General features: G+C 43.9%; 1 protein-coding gene across 1 annotated transcript in view; it reads left to right on the forward strand.

The window, feature by feature from the left end:
- Positions 1–23,062, forward strand: part of LOC134354274 (ethanolamine kinase 1-like) — a 462,806-nt gene that overhangs the window by 278,284 nt on the left and 161,460 nt on the right. The window contains exon 6 of the mRNA XM_063063189.1: positions 761–921. Coding sequence (XP_062919259.1) covers positions 761–921 — 161 coding nt within the window. The remainder of the gene's footprint in view (positions 1–760; positions 922–23,062) is intronic.

Raw genomic sequence — 23,062 nt, forward strand, 5'->3', positions numbered from 1 at the left:
GGACCAGAATATAAAGGCAGGGATGACAGGGATGTAATGCTGAGACATTATAAGGTATTGGACACACCACATTTGGAGCAGTGTGAGCAAGAAAGGATGTACTGGCATTGGAGGAGGCCCAGGGCAAGTTTACAAGAATGATCCAGAAGTATTTGATGGCTCAGGGCCTGTACGCAATGGAATGGATGTGAACAAGATGTTTCCAATAGTGGAGGTGTCTAGGATCAGAAATCTCAAAATAGAAGAAAGTGCCTTTAGGACGGAGGTGTGGAGGAATTTCTTAAACCAGAGGGTGACAAATCTGTAGAATTCTTTGCCACATGTGGCTGTGGAGGCCAAATCATTGTGTGCATATAAAGCAGAGATTGAAAGGTTCTTGATTAGTAAGGGCATCAAAGATTATGGAGAGACGGCAGGAAAATTGGATTGAGAATATGATGAATAATTATTGAATGGAAAAGCAGGCTTGATGATCTGAATAGACTAATTCTGCTCTTATATCTTATGGTCTTACACTCTTCTGGAGTACAAAGAGACACAAGAGATACTGACTTAGGATGTTGGTTGTTGGAATAAATTATAACTGGTTTCTGCAGGAAAAAGCTATGGTAGTTTATTTATCTTAGTTTTCAATTTACAATAATTCTACAAATTTCAGTATTTTCCAGATTTAAATATTTATTTTCACAATGGCTGCTGTGTTTCAGTGTTCTATAATTATCATGCACTTGGGCAAATCTTCAGTTTTTTTCCCCTACAGGAGTCAGTGAATTGGACTTCAGCATGTATCCACCTCAGGAAATGCAAGTTGAATGGCTGCAGTCCTACCTGGAGGTATATAAAGAGCGCACTGGCAGTGAACCAACGGTGACTGAATGGGAAGTACAGAAACTCTATGTACAAGTGAACAAATTTTCATTGGTGAGTAGTAGGGGCTTGTTCCTATTTTTATGCTTGCATTTTGAAATAAATAGACACTGATTTTCATATGAAAATGAATGGAAGGAAACTGGATTTTGCAGTGTCACGATATGTAGGGTCATTCAGTTCCAATGAAACATCAATCATAACAAATATCATCAAGTTCCCACAGACTGCTCAAAATTTGTTTTTTCCTGCAAAGTCCTCAAAGTTTCCTATATGCTAATGGATGGAGGAACCTGAATGCAGTGCCTGCCAATGATAGATACAGGCATCACTGATCTAAATGTATTTTAAAACTTTGGTTGAACAAGTGATCACCAGGAGTCTGGAAGTACCCTGAGAGGGTGTCCAGCATCATGTGCCCTCTCATCCTTCTCTGTTAGTTTCACAATTGGTGCTTTTCACTGTACCGCCTGACGTTTATTTAAAAGCGAACACAGTTCTGGTTTCACCCACAGCTGATAAATGAGGTGTTGCCTTTGGTGTAGCTTTACACTTCAAGAATTTTTTTTCTTGCATGTAGTTATAACTTTTAATAAATATCTTTTCATGGGTTTAGATTTGTAGCCAGTTCCCAAGTGGTTAAAAAATTTAAGCTGAAGTCTTAATCAGCTTATGTCACGTTATTATAATAAATCTCAGAATTACTAAATCCATTTGTACAGTTCCCTGCAGTATGTCATGATGGGGGTCTTTTTCATTCACTGGTTTCCTTTAAACATTGAGAGGGTCATCGGTAGAAATGGGAGTATTCGTGTGTTTCCAGTTAACATACTTTTCAACCACTAAACCACAGGCATGTTGCATTATCAAGTGTCAAAAATAATATGCCCTTCCATATTAAGTTTCAATTTTGCTTCTCTGTTGTCACATTTACAAAGTACTCTTGTGTCCTTCCAGGTCAAACTCAGCACTTTTCTTTTTTAACAATGACTTTATTGCTATAAGGTCAAATGAGCATTGGAGTTTTAAGCTTTTTTTTCAAATGGAAATCAAAAATCAAAGTCAGCTTCCAAGATGGAAGAAAAAGATCTACAATAGTGAGCAAGACCTGGGAAATCAGGTTACACCATCTCTTCGTTTAAGCAGACTAAAATTGCATTATTTACAACTTAGTAATATTCCCCAGAATATTCTTAGGTGAAAATATGTTAGCTCCTTCCTTATTCTATTAATGCTAAGAAGTTTCAGATGAGTTTACATAGCTTAACTATTAATTAGGGATGATTCAACTGTTGTTGACACAATCTCAGATGGCAATGGGAAGGCATAAAGGAGTGAGATAGATCAGCTGATTGAGTGGTGTTTCAAAAACAACACTGTACTCAACGTCGGAAAGACCAAGGAATTGATTGTGGACTTCATGAATGGGAAGTCAGAAGAACACATAGCAGTTCCCACTGGAGTGTTATTGGTTGAAAGGGTGAGCAGCATCTCAGAAGATCTACCTGGGCCCAACACCAGAGGTTATTTTCATTAAGAGTTTGAGGTGATATGGTATATCAGAAAAGACTCCAGCAAATTTCTACATTCACCAGCATTCTGATTGGTTGCATCTCCACCTGGCATAGAGGCTCCAGTGCACAAGATCGAAAGAGGTTACAGAGTTCGTTGACTCAGCCAAATCGATCACAGGAACAGCCTTTCTGACCATCAAAGGCAACTGCAAAAGATGGTGCCTAAAGAAGGCAGCATCAATCATTAAGGACCCTCACTATCCGGGACGTGCCCTAACTTCTCATTGTTACCATCAGAAACCTGAAGACCCGCACTGAATGTTTTCGGAACAGCTTCTTCTCCTCTGCTATCAGTTTCTGAACAGACTACAAAGTAAGACTTGCTATTCCTTTTTGCAGTATTTATTTATTTTTTTTGTGATTAATGGTCACTTTTATGTTGTGCATTGTACTGCTGCCACAAATCAACAAATTTCATGACGTATATCAGTGATAATAAACCTGCTTCTGATGCTGATTTAGTATCAAGTCTTAACTCAGCAAACTAGTTTCATATTCCTAGACCACACCCAGTGATGCCAAGGCAATCAAAGGAGTATCCCAAGAAAAACATTGATACTGCAAACGAGGAAGACAAGGCCACAGAATTGGCATCAAGTTTATACTTTATACTTTATTGTCGCCAAACAATTGATACTAGAACATACAATCATCACAGCGATATTTGATTCTGTGCTTCCCGCTCCCTGGATTACAAATATTAAATATTAAAAATAGTAAAAATTAGTAAATATTAAAACTTTAAATTATAAATCATAAATAGAAAATAGAAAAATGGAAAGTAAGGTAGTGCAAAAAAACTGAGAGGCAGGTCCGGATATTTGGAGGGTACGGCCCAGATCCAGGTCAGGATCCGTTCAGCAGCCTTATCACAGTTGGAAAGAAGCTGTTCCCAAATCTGGCCGGACGAGTCTTCAAGCTCCTGAGCCTTCTCCCGGAGGGAAGAGGGACGAGAAGTGTGTTGGCTGGGTGGGTTGTGCCCTTGATTATCCTGGCAGTACTGCTCTGACAACGTGCGGTGTAAAGTGAGTCCAAGGACGGAAGGTTGGTTTGTGTGATGTGCTGCGCCGTGTTCACGATCTTCTGCAGCTTCTTTCAATCTTGGACAGGACAACTTCCATACCAGGTTGTGATGCACCCTAGAAGAATGCTTTCTATGGTGCATCTATAAAAATTAGCGAGGGTTTTAGTGGATAGGCCAAATTTCTTTAGTTTTCTCAGGAAGTAAAGGTGCTGGTGGGCCTTCTTGGCAGTGGACTCTGCTTGGTTGGACCAAGTCAGGTCATTTGTGATATTGACCCCAAGGAACTTAAAGCTTTTGACCTGTTCCACTTGTGCACCACAGATGTAAATTAGGCCGTGCCATCCGCTACTCCTTCTGAAGTCAACAACCAATTCCTTCGTCTTGCTGACATTGAGGGATAGATTATTGTCTTCGCACCATGCCACCAGGTTCTTAATCTCCTCTCTGTACTCAAACTCATCATTACCCGAGATACGGCCTACAATTGTTGTGTCATCAGCAAACTTATATATTAAGTTTGATGGAAACTTAGACACACAATCATGGGTGTACAGTGAGTACAGCAGGGGGCTGAGTACGCAGCCTTGTGGGGCACCTGTGCTCAGAGTGATTGTAGAGGAGAGTTTGTCCCTATTTTTACAGCCTCGGTCCTGTCTGTGAGGAAGTTGAAGATCCAGCTGCAGATCTGAGTGCTAAGGCCCAGGTTCCGGAGCTTAGGAATCAGTTTATTTGGAATGATGGTATTAAAGGCAGAGCTGTAGTCAATGAAAAGGAGCCTTACGTATGCGTCTTTATTCTCCAGGTGTTCTAAGGAGGAATGTAAGGCCAGAGAGATGGCATCTGCCGTTGTCCTGTTGCTCCGGTAGGCGAATTGCAAAGTGTTGAGGTTGACCGGTAGGCTGTGGTTGATATGTGCCATAACCAATCTCTCGAAGCACTTCATAGCAATTGGTGTCAGAGCCACAGGTCGATAGTCATTCAGGCATGCCACCTTGCTCTTCTTCGGCACTGGGATTATCGTTGCCTTCTTAAAACATGAGGGGATCTTAGACTGAAGCAAGGAGATGTCAGCAAACACTCCAGCTAGCTTGCTTGCACAGGCCCGGAGAACCCGTCCTGGGACACCATCTGGGCCCGTTGCCTTCCTTGGATTTATCTTCAGGAAGGCCCTTCTAACATCCTCCTCAGTGACGATGAATCTCGAGGCCACTTGGTCCGGTTCATCGAGAGGGAGCAGGGCGCTCCTTTTCTGTCCGAATCTTGCGTAGAATACGTTAAGTTCATCAGGAAAAGAAGCACCACAGTTACTGATATTCCCAGCCTTTTCCTTGCACCCAGTGATCTCATTTAGACCCTGCCATAGTCTACTGGCATCCCTCTGTTTAGCCTAGGCTTCCAACTTGGCTCGATATTGCCTCTTGGCACCCTTAATGGCTTTCCAGAGTTCATGCCTGGATTCCGTGTAGCGACTGGTATCCCCGGACCTAAAAGCTGCAGGTCTAGCCTTTAAAAGGGACTTGACCTCATAATTCATACAAGGTTTCCAGTTAGGGAATACCCGGATCGTCTTGCGAGACACACAGTCCTCCGTGCATTTCCAAATAAAGTCTGTGACAGCTGAGGCATACTCATCCAGGTTAGCTGCCGCGTCCTTGAATACTAACCAGTCCACCGATTCAAAGCAGTCTCGAAGGACCTCATCCGTTTCCTCCATCCAACATGACACTATTTTTGACACCGTGACCTCCTGCTTCAGTTTCTGTTTGTAAGCCGGGAGGCGGAGTATGGCCTGATGGTCCAATTTTCCGAAGTGAGGTCGTGGGGCGGAACGGTAGGCATCCTTGACTGCTGTGTAGCAGTGGTCAAGTATATTTGGGCCTCTAGTGGGGCAGGAGACATGTTGGTATAACTTTGGCAGCGCCTTTCTGAGGTTGGCCTGGTTAAAGTCCCCGGCTGTAATTAGCAAATTCTCCGGATACCTGGTCTCAAGTTCACTGATGTTGGCATACAGTATGTTCAAAGCACACTCCACGTCCGCCTGGGGGGGAATGTAAACCGCTGTCAGTATGACCAAGGTGAATTCCCGTGGCAAATAGTAGGGACGACACTTCACTGACAGGTGTTCCAGGTCCGGGCTGCAGGAGCTTGTCAGTGCCACTGTGTCCGAGCACCACGCAGTGTTAATCAGTAGGCAGACACCACCTCCCCCGTTTTGCCCGAAGACGCCGTGCGGTCCATCTGATGGATCGAAAATCCCTCCGGTCGGATGGCACAGTCGGGCGTGGCAGGGGAGAGCCATGCCTCTGAGAAACAGAATTCACAGCAGTTCTGCATCTCCCTGCAGTAGGTGAGTCTCCCTTTAAGATCATCCACCTTGTTCTTGATGGCTTGCACATTAGCTAGTAGGATGGTGGGCATAGGGACCCTGAAGCTCCTCAACTTCAATCTTACCAGCAGCCCAGCTCTCTTCCCACACTTCCTCGGTAAATAGTGCATCTTTCCAGGTTTCCATCGATGCAGTGTGTTGTTGTCAGCTCTTTGAGGTTGGTGGATGCATCCCGCGGGGGTTGATCGGCGGGTCGCTTCGTCAGGCCCTCCGGGTCGGGCCAAGTGACCGGGGAGGCTCCGCTGCCACTTCCAGCTGCCGAGGGCCCCGGCTGTCGATTGGGTCAGGTCCCGAAGCCGACACTTAATCCCAGAGGGCCGGGCTCCTGGCTGAAACAAGTCCATAAACCGAGTCACGGTTGTGGAGTCCTCCGCTCCAGCCGAGCCTCGGGCTCGATTTCCGAGGTCGGCGGCGGAGTCCTCACTTCCGGCAGCTGTGAATGTCCACCAACGGGGCTTTATAGTGGTCGCTCCAGGGAAGCGTCTGGGGCACCTTTAGGTCTCCGCCGTCACTTCTGTGTGGTCGTCTGCTCCAGAGAGGTGCTGATCAGAATGGGCCACGTCTCCAAGCGCTCCGGCACGGTAGCAGACTGCGGGTCTCCGGAACGTGGTGGGCCTCACAGGTCAGGTCCAGGTGTGGTCCGGAGTTTAAGAAGCAATTCTGGCACGGTGGTCTCCAGCTGGGTCAGTAGCTTCGCCAGGTTTTCCATCATGCAGGGAAACAAATGCTTTGCCCTTGAAAACAGAGACAAAGGAAAAGTAAAAGGGATAAAATCATAGCCAGCTGTTCCACATCTGCAAGTTCTGTGAAGGAATCTGTATTTGTGGGATCAAATTACCAAGTCTTTCCAGAATTCATTTGTGAATCATTGTAGAATTCATTCACCAATCCAGAGAATGTTAGTGATGACATAGTTTACTTCTGTTTCCTTAGCATCCATTACATTTTATTTTGATTTATGGTTTGTGGATGTAATGAAACATACACTCAGTGGCCACTTTATTAGTACCTCCTGTTCCTATTAAAATAGCTGCTGGGTGTATGTTCGTGGTCTTTTGTTGTGGTAGCCCATCCACTTCAAGGTTCAACGTGTTGTGCATTTAGAGATGCTCTCTGCACACCACTGTTGTAATGCGTGGTTGCTTGAGTTACCTTCGCCTTACTGTCAGCATGAATCAGTCTGGCCATACTCCTCTGATCGCTCTCATTAACAATGCATCTTTGCCCACAGAACTGCCACTCACTGGATGTTCTCCTTTGGTTTTCACACTATTCTCTATAACCCTAGCAATTGTTGTGTGTGAATATCTCAGGAGATCAGCAGTTTCAGAGATACTCTAACCATCTTCTGGCACCAACAATCATTCCATGGTCAAAGACATTTACATCATGTTTCTTCCCCATTCTGAAGTTCAGCCTGAAAAAACAACTGAACCTCTTAACCATGTCTGCTTGCTTTTATGCATCGAGTTGCTACCACATGATTGGATGATTAGATATTTGCATGAATGTACAGGTGTACAGGCATACCTAATAAATTGACCATGAAGTGTAATTTAAAAGCCAAAGAGTTTTATTTTAAGCCTGAACAATTAAAAGATGTTGAAAAATCTTTCAAATGACCAATATAGTTCTTCTACCAAAACATTCAACTTTTTGTTTGTTTTCCTATCATTATTAGGTCAGTGCATCCAGTTACTATTTCAGTTGCTCCACCTAATCCTGTCCTACTCTTGACCATCCACACTTAGCCTATATTTTTTGTTGTGCCTCCTATTCATCTTTTCCTCAAACAGTCAAACCCAGTCCAGATATTTATTTTTTTGAGTTCACTAGTTTGATAAAACCTGATCTGCACTCTCTAGACAAATGAGGATTCAGAAAGCTGAATGAAATTGGCAAACTACCAATTGAAAGGCAATTTACTCAGGATGCTTTACTCTAAACATTGGGTCACCATTGGATAAGAAATCAATCTTTTCAGACTGAGAGAAGAACAAAAATTTTAATGCAGAGTGTTGTAGATCTTCAGAATATTCTATAACAGTCATTGAGTAATTTCAAGTCTGTGCCTGGTAGATTTTCTGATTCTAGGAAATTAAGTGAAATTGAGACTAGGTAGAAAAACAAAGAAGAAAGTGGTAGCCATGTATTGATTGTATTTCATAGTAAGCTATGTGACCTATTTATGTTTGTTTTTTGACAGCACAGTAGCTTTCAGGTCACTTATACAATAATAGATAGCTGAAAAATTTAGGTGATCTTACTCCACTTCCTTGGCACCTGCCACCTGCCATGACACCAAGCTCTCCTCTTGTCGCCTCCGTCTCAGGACTCACTACATTGGCAAGAATTCCCCATCCCAAACTGATGATCCCTTCTCCCGTCTCTAACACTTATTCTCTTCTTGGACACCCCACTCTAGTTCTCTGCCTTCTCTGAATCTTTTCATCTTCAATTGCCAACGGGTCATCAATTGGCTCGACTTCAGCACTCCTCTCTCCTCCTCGAATCTTATCCTTTCTGAATGCACTACCCCTCACTTCTCTCTCCTGTCCCACTGAACTCATGTCCTCATACCTCAACTCCATTCTTTCCCTCTTAGTTCAGTCCCTTCCCACTTACCACTGAGACACTTCTCATGCTCTCGGTCTCCTCAGTAACTTTCAATTCCCTGGTACTCACCATTATTTTCACCATGCCCCTATACAGTTCTATCCCCCATCAAGAAAGCCTTAAAGGTCTCCACTTCTTTCTCAATAAAAGAAATAATCTGTTTCCTTCCACCATTACCCACCCCAATCTGGTAGAACTGGTCCTCATACTCAAAACATTTTCCTTCAGCTGCTCCCACTTTCTCCGGGCTCAAAGGGTAGCCATGGGCACCACATGGCCTTAGCTATGCCTGTCTTTTCAATAGCTGCATTGAACTGTCCAAGTTCCAAGCCTTCCTCGGTAATGCTCCTCAACTCTTCCCTGCTACATTAATGGCTGCATTGGTACTACTTCATGCACCCATACGGACCTTGTCAATTCATCAACTTTGCTTCCAACTTCCAGGATGCGGCTTTCCTTTCAAGGACATCAGGGATGTCCTCCTAAAAGAACGGGGTTTCCATTCCTCCACCATTGATGCTGCTCTCACCCACATCTCCACCACTTCCTGAACATCCACGTTCACCACATCCTCCTGCCACCTTAGCAGTGATAGAGTTCCTCTTGTCCTTCCCTACCACCCCATGAGACCCCACATCCAACACTTCATTCAACACAAGTTCCACCATTTCCAAAGGGATCCTACCACCAAACATATCTTTACCTCTCCCCCCTCTCTCTCTACTTTCCACAGGGATTGCTCCCTCCGTGATTCCCTTGTCCTTTCATCCCTTCCCACTGATCCTTCCCACTCTCCCAGCATTTATCCTTGCAAACAGCCAAAGTGCTAACTTTCACCCTCATGTCCATTCAGGGCCCAAACAGCCCTTCCAGGTGAGACAATATTTCAACTGCGAATGGGCTGGGCCGTCCATTGAGTCCTGTGCTCCCAAAGCAGCCTCCTCTACATTGGCGAGACCCATCTTAAATTGGGAGACCACTTCATAGAGGATCTTTGCTCCCTCCACCAAAAGTGGAAGTTCCTGGTGGTCAAACATTTTAATTATAATTTCCATTCCCATTCCAACGTGTTGATCCTCTTGTGCCCAGTGAGGACATCCTCAGGGTGGAGAAGCAACACCTTATATTCCATCTGGGTAGGCTCCAACCTGATGGTGTGAATATTGATTTCGCCCTCTGGTAAAATAAATTCCCTCCCCATCCCCTTTTCTTCTATTCCCCACTCTGCACTCTTACTTCTTACCTGTCTATCAGTTCCCCTGGGTTTCCTTCTCCTTCACTTTCTCCTATGGTCTACTGTCCTCTCCTATCATATTCCTTCCTTTCCAGCCCTTTCCCTCTCCTACCCACCAGGCTTCACCTATCAACTTCTAGCTATCCTCCTTCTGCTCATCCCTCCTTTTTATTCTGGTGCCTTCCCCCGTCCTTCCCAGTCCTAATGAAGGGGCTTAGCCCAAAACATCACCTTCTTATCCATTTCCATAGATGCTGCCTTACCTGCTGCGTTCCTCCAGCACTTTGAGTGGGTTGATTTGGATTTCCAGCATCTGCAGAATTTTTCATGTTTATAAGTTACATGACTCTCACTTCTCAGGCACGAATCTTTCATTTGGTGCTGTGTTACATTGGGAAAGTGTTAATAAATGTTCTAGGAACAAACGCTAATTTTCTATTTGAGCAAATACTTGCAAATACCAGGAATCTGAAAGAGAAAAAGAAGTTGCTGGAAGCACTCAAAAGGTCAGGCAGCATACAAGGGGAAAGAAAATAAAGTATTTATTTTGCTTCTTTCCTCTCTGACACCGTCCGACCAGATGAGTACTTCCAACATTTTCACTTTTTGTTTAAACTGATGACTTAACATTGGCTCAACTCTCCTTTTGCTTGAAAGGATATTAGTTTGTATGATGTACACACCCTATGAATCACTTCATCAAGCCCACAGTGGACAACTCTGTTGTATTATGATCAAGAAGCAAGCTGGGGTCTATGGACCCCTTGCTTAATTGTATTGGTCCATGGCACAAAAATGGTTGGAAACCCCTGATTCATGTAACAGTACTGACATTGAGTGTTGTGATTAAAATGAGCTAAATTCTGTGGCAAGGAACTAATGATGTGGTTTGAAACTTCAGACATAGCGGCACTGAATGGGATTCCCTGGTGCTGGTAGTGAAAAGCAAAGTTATGAACTTTTTCTGAAGTTTTTCGCACAGTAAATTGAAATGGTTTCTCAGGATGATGATCGGGTAGAGTATCATGATTATTTGAGAAACAGCTCGATATCTGCGCTGTATATGGCTTGCAGATTGAAATAGGGTGGGCTATTCAGCTGTTTATTCACATCTTTCTTGTGACATTGAGTCATGAATTGATTAGGTCATCTTCAGAGGAGACATTTAGCTCAGTCCACCTGATAATTGGTCTGATTCTTTTCAATAGTTTGAGGGCACACTTTTTGAGAGTGCAATCATTATTAGAGCCTCAGTCATAGCATGCACAATACAAAATTCTCATCAGACAATATCAATACATTGTTTTATTTTCATCATCCTGTTGCACAAGGTAAAGCTTCTGATATGAGCTCTGGGAATGTGGGGATGTAAGCCCCTTCTTTAATTGCCAACTGAAAATCTATTAATCTGAGAGAAACAGCTGTAAATATAGAAATCCTGCCATGATGCAATCTCGTCTCTGAGAGGCCCTTCTCAATTCTGTCAGAACACACAATGATCCTATTGTGTTTCGATCAACACAGCTGGGCACTCATTCTCCCCAAGAGTGTTGTGGAGCGTCACCTTTGCTGTCAACAAAAGTGTGAAATCATAGCAAAATCATGGATGCTGCTCCAGCTCTTACAACCCATTATCAATAAAGATTTTTCCTTCTGTTTGTAATAATGCACAGAATTGCATGTTCTTGGTTAATTAACTGAAATTGCTTTGAAATTCAGTCAAATTCAGTTGTATAGACAAGGTTAATATCACAGGTATTTTTGTTTGAATTTCTTTGGATCAGTTAAAATGGCCAGAAATACTGTATATTTTAACTCTTGAGTGAAATGGTAAAATATGTCATATGGTCATATATTATTCTCAGACAATATAATCTGCGGAAGTTTGTGCAATGGAGACCTAAATACAGTGCCCAGCCTATTTTGAGTCTGTCTAGAGCCAACTCTCAACAGGTGGATTAGATGGAGTTGTGTGTGTGAACTGGATTTGACTAGAGTATTTTATTATCAGACAGTACAGCTAGGAATCTGAACACTGATTCAAATTTACTCATAGTGAAGTTATGAAGCAGCAAGCAAACTGAAGTCTTGGGAGGAGATTAACTTCAATGGGAATGAAATTCAGCAGAGACATTTAACAGATGGCCAATCCAATATCATCAATTTTCCGCTAAAATGTGATCTTAATAATCATTTCCTGATGATAAATGCATGCTTAGATCCATTTCCTCCTTTGACCCTTTGCAAATGCAAGAAATACAAATATTGTGGGTCAACAACAAAGGGAAGAGAAAAAGTGAGGGAGTGGTCTCCAAGCTGCTTAAAACTCAATGGTAATGCAATAGCCAAACTAATTTCAACTAGATAAATTAGTATTTATTCAATTCCTCACCCCCTCCCCTTGACAGGAGCTGTTTCACAATCTCATTTTCTATGAAAACACCCTTTCCTGGACAGCTGGAATTAAGTATCAATTCCCCTTTATTTGATGTTTTTCCAAAACAGATTTGCAGTTTCTTCAGGAGATGAGTACATGTGATCTTGGCATATTATAATAGGCTAGAAGTGTTTTTCAGTGATCATTTAACTTATCAAACTTAAGATTTACTGCATATGTTTTCCAGGCCCAAAGTGTCTTGTTTTGAACTTTTCCAGGCAATTTACTCCTGGACAACGAGAATGGCCAGCACTCTGTATGCATGGCCAATGAGTTTTAATGACCTGTACAAGGTGGGGAATGCAGCTTCTAATGTAGTAGTGGAAAAGAAGCATTTGGATTGTACCTTTTATTTCTGGAGAGAAGCTCACATTTGGAACATGCCGCATTAAAATAACTTGCAGAAGCTAAGATGATTTAACATTGAGGTTTTTGATTCATCAATGAAATGTTTTAAATAAAACCAAATTTTCACAGTGGCATATACTGTAAGTAGAAGATGATATGCATTTTCAGATGAAATTTCAGTCGGATTCTAAATAAAAGGACGCCTCTGTTTACCAGTATCTAATCCGAATGAAAGAAAGTATGTGTCTTCATAACTATTTGTTCAGGACATTGCCATGTGATAGGGTTTCTCCAATCCTAAGCAGCATTTAATAATTTTCACAGTAGGACCAATGGATAGATTTGCTGTCAGTTCCTGATCTTCTGTGCTTAACTGTCCTATCTAAAGAAAATTTAGATTTTTTAGCATCTTTCATAAGGGTACATGAGTAATCATTCTCTGTATCCATCATTCCAGATATCCTTCATTCACACAATTCTCGTGCTCCATCATTAACTACTTTCTACACTAAAGCCAGGAAGAAGATGTTCTGCTGTTACTGCTGTTTCCATGAACAGCCTCCTACTATATTTTGCCTCTGCAGTGAGTTTCTTTTTGTTGCATCTCCCTCTTCCCCAGTTCTGGTGAAGGGCCACAAGACCAAACATTGATTGTTTCTCTTCCCAGCAATGCTGCCTGTTCTGCTAAGTTTCAAGAATCTGCTGTTTTGTTTTTGATTTTCAGTTCCTTACTATTCCATGGGTATAGTAGTCCACTTCCATCCCCACAGCCTTGAACATCATGTGCAGGGAGAGATCAATGAGAACAGAGATTATATTATGAATATTTCATCTCACATTAATACTGCTTACACTTCTATACCTCATGTGCAAGTCACCATGATCACTGTACCCGTGTGACTTATACCTGCACAATAAAGGATGTTTTTTGTCATTAAATTGCATTTTAACTGTACTAGCATTTAGAAACATAGAAACATAGAAAATAGGTGCAGGAGTAGGCCATTCGGCCCTTCGAGCCTACACCGCCATTTATTATGATCATGGCTGATCATACAACTCAGAACCCTGCACCAGCCTTCCCTCCATACCCCCTGATCCCCGTAGCCACAAGGGCCATATCTAACTCCCTCTTAAATATAGCCAATGAACTGTGCTTAACTGTTTCCTGTGGCAGAGAATTCCACAGATTCACCACTCTGTGTGAAGAAGTTTTTCCTAATCTCAGTCCGAAAAGGCTTCCCCTTTATCCTCAAACTGTGACCCCTCGTTCTGGACTTCCCCAACATCGGGAACAATCTTCCTGCATCTAGCCTGTCCAATCCCTTTAGGATTTTATACGTTTCAATCAGATCCCCCCTCAATTTTCTAAATTCCAACGAGTACAAGCCTAGTTCATCCAGTCTTTCTTCATATGAAAGTCCTGCCATCCCAGGAATCAATCTGGTGAACCTTCTTTGTACTCCCTCGATGGCAAGGATGTCTTTCCTCAGATTAGGGGACCAAAACTGCACACAATACTCCAGGTGTGGTCTCACCAAGGCCTTGTACAACTGCAGTAGTACCTCCCTGCTCCTGTACTCGAATCCTCTCGCTATAAATGCCAGCATACCATTCGCCCTTTTCACCGCCTGCTGTACCTGCATGCCCACTTTCAATGACTGGTGTATAATGACACCCAGGTCTCGTTGCACCTCCCCTTTTCCTAATTGGCCACCATCCAGATAATAATCTGTTTTCCTATTTTTGCCACCAAAGTGGATAACTTCACATTTATCCACATTAAATTGCATCTGCCATGAATTTGCCCACTCACCCAACCTATCCAAGTCACCCTGCATCCTCTTAGCATCCTCCTCACAGTTAACACTGCCGCCCAGCTTCGTGTCATCTGCAAACTTGGAGATGCTGCATTTAATTCCCTCATCCAAGTCATTAATATATATTGTAAACAACTGGGGTCCAGGCACTGAGCCTTGCGGTACCCCACTAGTCACTGCCTGCCATTCTGAAAAGGTCCCGTTTATTCCCACTCTTTGCTTCCTGTCTGCTAACCAATTCTCTATCCACATCAATACCTTACCCCCAATACCATGTGCTTTAAGTTTGCACACTAATCTCCTGTGTGGGACCTTGTCAAAAGCCTTTTGAAAATCCAACAATACCACATCCACTGGTTCTCCCCAATCCACTCTACTAGTTACATCCTCAAAAAATTCTATGAGATTCGTCAGACATGATTTTCCTTTCACAAATCCATGCTGACTTTGTCCGATGATTTCACTGCTTTCCAAATGTGCTGTTATCACATCTTTGATAACTGACTCCAGCGGTTTCCCCACCACCGACGTTAGGCTAACCGGTCTATAATTCTCCGGTTGCTCTCTCCCTCCTTTTTTAAAAAGTGGGGTTACATTAGTCACCCTCCAATCCTCAGGAACTAGTCCAGAATCTAACGAGTTTTGAAAAATTATCACTAATGCATCCACTATTTCTTGGGCTACTTCCTTAAGCACTCTGGGATGCAGACCATCTGGCCCTGGGGATTTATCTGCCTTTAATCCCTTCAATTTACCTAACACCACTTCCCTACTAACATGTATTTCGCTCAGTTCCTCCATCTCACTGGACCCTCTGTCCCCTACTATTTCTGGAAGAATATTTATGTCCTCCTTAGTGAAGCAGAACCAAAGTAATTATTCAATTGGTCTGCCATGTCCTTGCTCCCCATAATCAATTCACCTGTTTCTGTCTGTAGGGGACCTACATTTGTCTTTACCAGTCTTTTCCTTTTTACATATCTATAAAAGCTTTTACAGTCAGTTTTTATGTTCCCTGCTAGTTTTCTCTCATAATCTTTTTTCCCTTCCTAATTAAGCCCTTTGTCCTCCTCTGCTGAACTCTGAATTTCTCCCAGTCCTCAGGTGAGCCACTTTCTCTGGCTAATTTGTATGCTACTTCTTTGGAATTGATACTATCCCTAATTTCTCTTGTCAGCCACGGGTGCACTACCTTCCTTGATTTATTCTTTTGCCAAACTGGGATGAACAATTGTTGTAGTTCATCCACGCAATCTTTAAATGCTTGCCATTGCATATCCACCGTCAATCCTTTAAGTGTCATTTGCCAGTCTATCTTAGCTAATTCACGTCTCATACCTTCAAAGTTACCCCTCTTTAAGTTCAGAACCTTTGTTTCTGAATTAACTATGTCACTCTCCATCTTAATGAAGAATTCCACCATATTTTGGTCACTCTTACCCAAGGGGCCTCTCACGACAAGATTGCTAATTAACCCTTCCTCATTGCTCAAAACCCAGTCTAGAATAGCCTGCTCTCTAGTTGGTTCCTCGACATGTTGGTTCAAAAAACCATCCCACATACATTCCAAGAAATCCTCTTCCTCAGCACCTTTACCAATTTGGTTCACCCAATCTACGTGTAGATTGAAGTCACCCATTATAACTGCTGTTCCTTTATTGCACACATTTCTAATTTCCTATTTAATACCATCTCCGACCTCACTACTACTGTTAGGTGGCCTGTACACAACTCCCTCCAGCGTTTTCTGCCCCTTAGTGTTATGCAGCTCTACCCATATCGATTCTACATCTTCCCGGCTTATGTCCTTCCTTTCTATTGCGTTAATCTCATCTTTAACCAGCAACACCACCCCACCTCCTTTTCTTTCATGTCTATCCCTCCTGAATATAGAATATCCCTGAACGTTGAGCTCCCATCCTTGGTCACCCTGGAGCCATGTCTCTGTGATCCCAACTATATCATAATCATTAATAACAATCTGCACTTTCAATTCATCCACCTTGTTACGAATGCTCCTTGCATTGACACACAAAGCCTTCAGGCGCTCTTTTACAACTCTCTTAGCCCTTATACAATTATGTTGAAAAGTGGCCCTTTTTGTTGCTTGCCCTGGATTTGTTGGCCTGCCACTCTTACTTTTCTCCTTACTACTTTTTGCTTCTACCCTCACTTTACACCCCTCTGACTCTGCACTGGTTCCCATCCCCCTGTTGTGAACTAACCTCCTCTCGCCTAGCCTCTTTAATTTGATTCCCACCCCCCAACCATTCTAGTTTAAAGTCACCTCAGTAGCCCTCGCTAATCTCCCTGCCAGGATATTGGTCCCCCTAAGATTCAAATGTAACCCGTCCTTTTTGTACAGGTCACGTCTGCGCCAAAAGAGGTCCCAATGATCCAAAAACTTGAATCCCTGCCTCCTGCTCCAATCCCTCAGCCACGCATTTATCCTCCACCTCATCGCATTCCTACTCTCACTGTCGCGTGGCACAGGCAGTAATCCCGAGATTACTACCTTTGCAGTCCTTTTTCTCAACTCCCTTCCTAGCTCCCTATATTCTCCTTTCAGGACCTCTTCCCTTTTCCTACCTATGTCATTGGTACCCATATGTACCACGGCCTCTGGCTCCTCACCCTCCCACTTCAGGATATCTTGAACACGATCAGAAATATCCCGGACCCTGGCACCAGGGAGGCAAACTACCATCCGGGTCTCTGGACTGTGTCCACAGAATCACCTATCTGACCCCCTTACTATCAAGTCCCCTATCACAACTGCCCTCCTCTTCCTTTCCCTACCCTTCTGAGCTACAGGGCCGGACTCCGTGCCGGAGGCACGGCCACTGTCACTTCCCCCGGGTAAGCTGTCCCCCCCAACAGTACTCAAACAGGAGTACCTATTGTTAAGGGGCACAGCCACCGGGGTACTCTCTATTACAATCATTTGACAATCATTTCTAATAAAACAAAATCAAACAGTACCTATTATGTTTTATAACTTTAAAACATTAAACTAATTCGAAGGAAGACATAAGAGTCTGAAATGTGGTCTAGGTTCAAGTTTTACTTTAAGTGGGGCACACACATATCATGTGGTAGCATGACGATGTTGGCAATTAATGTATTTTACATATAATCTGTAATTATTTAAACAAACAAGAATGCTTAATCAAAAATATATACAATATTACACAAATATTGAAATACTAAGTACACAATACCCGTGTGTCTTTCCCAAATTACAACTCTGTAGGCAGGTTTTGATGTCCTATTACATCATTGCAGAATCTCAGTGAAGCTACAGTCAAGTTTATGGTCTCCCTTTCTCTTTGTCTACACATAATGCATGTTCTTGATGCCTTGATGAGCTGACGTCAGGCTACTCCCAAAGCTAACAGAACAAACAATCTGAAGTAGCTGACAATGCGGTAGAAGTGCATGTACTGCTTGAGAGACAATGGTGGGAATTGACTAGGTTCCCTAATGCGATGGTATCAACGTCCTGAACCTGCACACCGGACAACCTTTCAGGAGACAGGTAAACAACGATGTAATGACCTGCTTCCACCAAGATTACACTGCTGCTGTTTCAACTGCCAGACCTGCAGTTGACCCTGACTAGGACACTGTGTCACCAGTGTCTACCCCCTACTGTCTTCACTCTGCCTCTTGGAGTTACTCATGGTGCAGTCTGAACACAAGCCTGCTCATGATGAAAAGTTGTGTAAATTGGAGGCCAGGACATGTCAGAAGAGTGTTATTCTACACACTATAATTCCCTTCACAAGTAGTATCTAAATTCACATGCTGCAGAGTAACTTGCTTGTTTGAGACCTCTCATTGTTCATGGTGAACAGTTAGCTACCTACCTGCAGCATTGCTTTTGTACAAATGTGAGCACCTTGCGGGTTACACCCCTGTTGTCTGTTGAGAGCAGCAGTCTGCTCGGAGTGGCATGTATGGTAAGTGAAACAGTGATCCATTCACATGTGCTAGATCCTCACTCAGTAAGAACAGCAAGCAGTTTCCCAGGCACACGTTACTGTTTGTTCAGTTTTAAATTGCAGAGACCAGTTCTTTAACTGGATCAGAGTGAGATTGCAAAGAATCAGAAAGGCTTTGTGTGTCTTAATCTGTGTGTCTACAGGACAAGATATCTGGCTAGTAGGTACTGTATGAGGGGATTGTCACATCCTTCAAAGTGAAGATAATGTCATCCTGGCTCTATACCTTCTCCCGTGAGAGGAAGATGCAAACTACTCAAAGTAAACTTCTGCATTCGGTCAGGCAGGTCGGACTGGGGCTCATCAGATCATGGAGCTTCTGTGTCAGTCTTGTCATTAAGGCATCCCAATCATGTCCTCAGCTGAGCTCTCTAAGGCAGCATGCAGTTACACACTAACCCTCCAGCAAGATTCTTAGTGCCTGGTCTCTTGCACCACAGATCTCTCTACCTCTGTCGGGAAATGTAGAGGAGGCTTGACTCAAATGCAGAGCGGTGGCGGCGATTCAGTGGTGAATGATAACTTTAATTAAAAAAAACTCCAAAATAGTAAACCATGAAGGACCATGGATCAAGCAAGAACAGATAATAAATGCAACAGGCAACAGGGTAACTGAAGGCTAGGAGCAACTGCTTGAGGCTGGCTGGTTCGATAAGTGAACAAGGATTGTGGATGAGAGCTGGGTTTAAATGGGCTGCAGGTGATGAATTGCCCATTGGCCTGTGCATGATAGCCAGAGGACAAACTCAGTATGGTGCGGAGGAGGGAACAGAAGGCTTGCCAGAAGTGGGAGAGAAATTGCGGATCCCAATCTGACACAATCTCAGGAGGAGAAGTTGTGGAGGTGAACCACATGCCGGAGATCTAGGTCTGCCATCTCAGCAGCCAATGGAAGTTTGGGGAGGGCAATGAAGTGGACTACCTTGGAGAACTGGTTCACTGCTGTCATGATCACTGTGGCCTCATCATAGGGTGGCAAACCCATAATAAAATCCTTGGAGATGTTGTACCAAGGGTGTTGAGGGACTCGCGGGTGCTGCAGGAGCTCAGAGGGCTGCAGGTTAGAGGAACTGGACTAGACACATTGAGGGCAGGCAGAGATAAACTGGTGTATATATGTGATCATGGTGCATTGTTGAAAATCCAGAGTTCATCGTGCTCCTGGATGGTGAGGAGTGGACCCACTGGAGTGCCTCAGAATGCATGGCCGCTGGCGCATACATGCAGTTGTCAAGGGTGGCAGCCAGAGCAAGAGCAGGCTCGTGCTGTGGGGCTTGACAGATCCGGTTCTCAAGCTTCCAGGCAATCGGAGTGAGGATCCAAGAGGCAGGAATGTTAGGCTGAGCATCAACCTCTGTTTCAACTGGGTCAAACTCTCATCAAAGACATCCGCCTTAGTGTTCTTGGAGCCTGGCTGGTAGGAGATGATGTTGAATTGCTCAAAGAAGAGAGCCCAGCGAGCCTGATGTGGGTTGAGTTGGTGATCTGTTGTATGGTTATGAAGTTCTGGTAGTCAGTCTGGATCAGGAAGGGCTCGGTGTTTCCCATCAGCCAGTGCCGCTATTCCTCCAAGACCCATTTAATGGCGAGTACCTCCCTGTCTCCTACTCCCTAACGGCGCCATGTAGTGTTGAACATAGAAGAAGGCACAAGGATGTGTCTTTTTGTCCAGTCCTTGCTGGAAGAGCATGATCCCGCTGCCCACATCAGACGTGGCCACTCCTACCACAAAAGACTTGGAAGGGTTCCGACGGCAAAGAATGGGAGCAGTGGTGAAGCATCTCTTAACCGCCTCAAAGGTGTAGTCCACGGCAGCAGACCACGTTATCCATGAGGTATGTAACTTGGTGAGGAAGATGAGAGGAGCAACACATTGGCTGTAGTTTCAGACAAAATGGTGGTAGATGTTGGAGAAGGGCAAGAAGCACAGTAGCAGTTTGGGGCGGGGGGGGTCGGGGCCATTCAATAACGGCGTGCACTTTCTCTGGTTCAATGGTTATACCTTGGGGTGAAAGGATGTAACCCAGGAAGCAAATAACTGGGGTGCGGAACTGGCATTTTTCTAACTTGCAGCGTAGATACAGGCATGAAGCCTCCACCGCCCCCTCCCATCTTTCTTTTTGATAAAGGAGAATCCTGCACCGGCTGGGGACTGGGATGGTCAAGTAAAGCCATGTTGCAGCGCTCCGACAATGCAGTTACTCATGGCTTAGATCTCAAGTGGGAAGAGGGAGAACAGACAACTTCGGGGACGGGTTGTGCCCTGGAGGAAGTCGATCGTACAGTTGGTGGTCTGTGAGGTAGCTTGGTTCTGGGTTCCTCCTGCTGAAGCCGATTGCAAGGTCATGGCAGTTTAGTGAGTTTGAGGGCTTCTTTCATCTTCACGGACCTATGGGGTGAAATGAGCTGCGGGCAGCTGCTCCAGCAGGTGGGTCCCCAACTCAGCTGTGAATCGATGACCAGATGAAGTGAGGGTCATCAGTGAAGAGCCAGTGGTGATGAGAGGAGTGTTCAGTGATCAGGAGGAATTGAATGGACTCATGGTGCTCTCTGACACTCATCTGAATACATAAGCCATAAACATGCTCAGACCATCCCAGACCCCAAGGTACCTCCATCAATGGCCGTGATTCTGTAAGCATGAGACATATGCGTGTCACTCACAGAGTCTGGTCCAGAAAGTTGCCTGCTAAGCTAGAATGCACCAGAGCCTTCTGTGTGGATAAAGCCATTGTGATGTGGAGGCGGACAGAGAAAGTGAGTCAGGATATGTTGCTAGAACGAGGGGCCAGGGGAGCTTACTAGATAGAAGGCCCCTCATCTTTACCTGGTAGTGCCGTTTTTCCAGATGCAGTGAGCACTTGGTGCATGGGTGATCCGTGGCTCCACAGAAAGCACACAAATTGGTTCTCCAACAACATTCACACTCTTGGGGGGGGGGGGTTAAGGGAACTCTCCCTAACTGCAGGAATGTTGGAAGCTTTGTTGATGAGGGCCCAGCATCCCGAAATGGTTACAAGAATAAAACTGGATTTCTGACTGGTGACCTGGACAGTTGTTTCATAAGACGCTTGTCCATACAGTGGGCCAGAGTGATGAGGCTCCTGAGGTCAGTGGGCATCTCCAGGGCAGGCAGCTGATCTTTCAAGCACTCCAAGAGGTCATGATGGTAATGGGGCAGAAGCACTTCTGCCCTCTGCCTAGAGGGTCCTGAATTCCACAGTGTAATCCAGCACTGAGTCTGAATCTTGACAAAGGCAAAACACCTGATCTACTGCCACCTTCCACTTCCCAAATGATCGAAGCTACAGCAGTAAATAACTCATATTTATTGTAGGTGGTGCTTTTATTGTCCTAATTAGCGGTGCCCCAGGTCAGAGCTCACCCCACCCACTAGAGAGATGATGAAGGCAATCTTGACTCAGTCCATAGATTATAGAAATTATTGGAGCTCAAAATGTGAAGTACACTGTGACAGGAAGTTGCGGCATCATGTTGAGGATCTGTTGAAGGACTCAGGCACTGGAATCCAGTGCTCGGAGGGAAAAGGTTGACTGTCATAGGGTTACTGTATCAAGATGGAGAGATGGAAGAGAGTGGCAAGCAGATGGTCAATAGTTTCCTGCTACTTCTGGATAGTGTGTTCATGTTGATGGACGACTTCCTTAGACGAGCATACTCTACTGGGTCAATCAATGGTTCACTCATCCTGTCAGAAAAAGTAAAGGAGGCTTGACCCAAAGGCAGAGCAGCAGAGATGATGCAGTGTTGAAATATTGGCTTAATAATAAACTTCAAAATAGACCTCGGCTGTGGTCGAGTGTTTCCAGGGTGCTGCATCGGCAAGTTTACGGTGCTTGAAGCTCATGTCAGGGAGTGTTTTTCTCCCTTCTACCATCTGCGTGAGATGATGGGACTTTTGAGAGACTTTGAGACTTATTTTTTACCGTGCCCATGGTCTGTTCTTTATCAAATTACGGTATTGCTTTGCACTGTTGTAACTATATGTTATAATTATGTGGTTTTTGTCAGTTTTTCAGTCTTGGTTTGCTTTGTTTTTGTGATATCATTCTGGAGGAACATTGTATCATTTCTTAATGCATGCATTACTAAATGACAATAAAAGAGGACTGCGTGTCCTCATAATCTAAAAAAATAACTAGGGGCCACTAAACAAGAGAAAAACAGATACTAAACAAAATAGGCAACAAGGCAGCTGAAGGCTAGCAGCAACTGGTTGAGGGTGGCAGGTTCAATGAGTGAACAAAGACTGTGGATGGGAGCTGGGTTTAAATAGGCTGCAGGTGATGAGTTGGAAATGAGCGGCAGGTGAATAACTAGATTCAGGTAGGACCAATCAGGGATAGAATAGGAAATGCGTTTGGAGTTGGAGGTGGTAGGGGAGGTCCTTGACGAATACTTTGCTTCAGTATTCATAGTGAGGGGGACTTTGCCAGATGTGAAGACAGCATAAAACAGGCTGATATGCTGGAACATGTCAACATTAAGAAGAGGATGTGCTGGAATTTTGCAAAACATTAGAATAGACATGTCCCTGTCAATGGACAAAATTTGATTAGATTAGATTATGAGAACACTCAGTCCTTTTTTTATCGTCATTTAGAAATGCATATATACATTAAGAAATGATACAATGTTTCTCCAGAGTGATATCACAGAATACAGGACAAACCAAAGACTAACACTGACAGAACCACATAATTATACCATATAGTTACAGCAGTGCAAAGC

This window comes from Mobula hypostoma, chromosome 11, assembly GCF_963921235.1.
Source record: "Mobula hypostoma chromosome 11, sMobHyp1.1, whole genome shotgun sequence".
NCBI lineage: Eukaryota > Metazoa > Chordata > Chondrichthyes > Myliobatiformes > Myliobatidae > Mobula > Mobula hypostoma.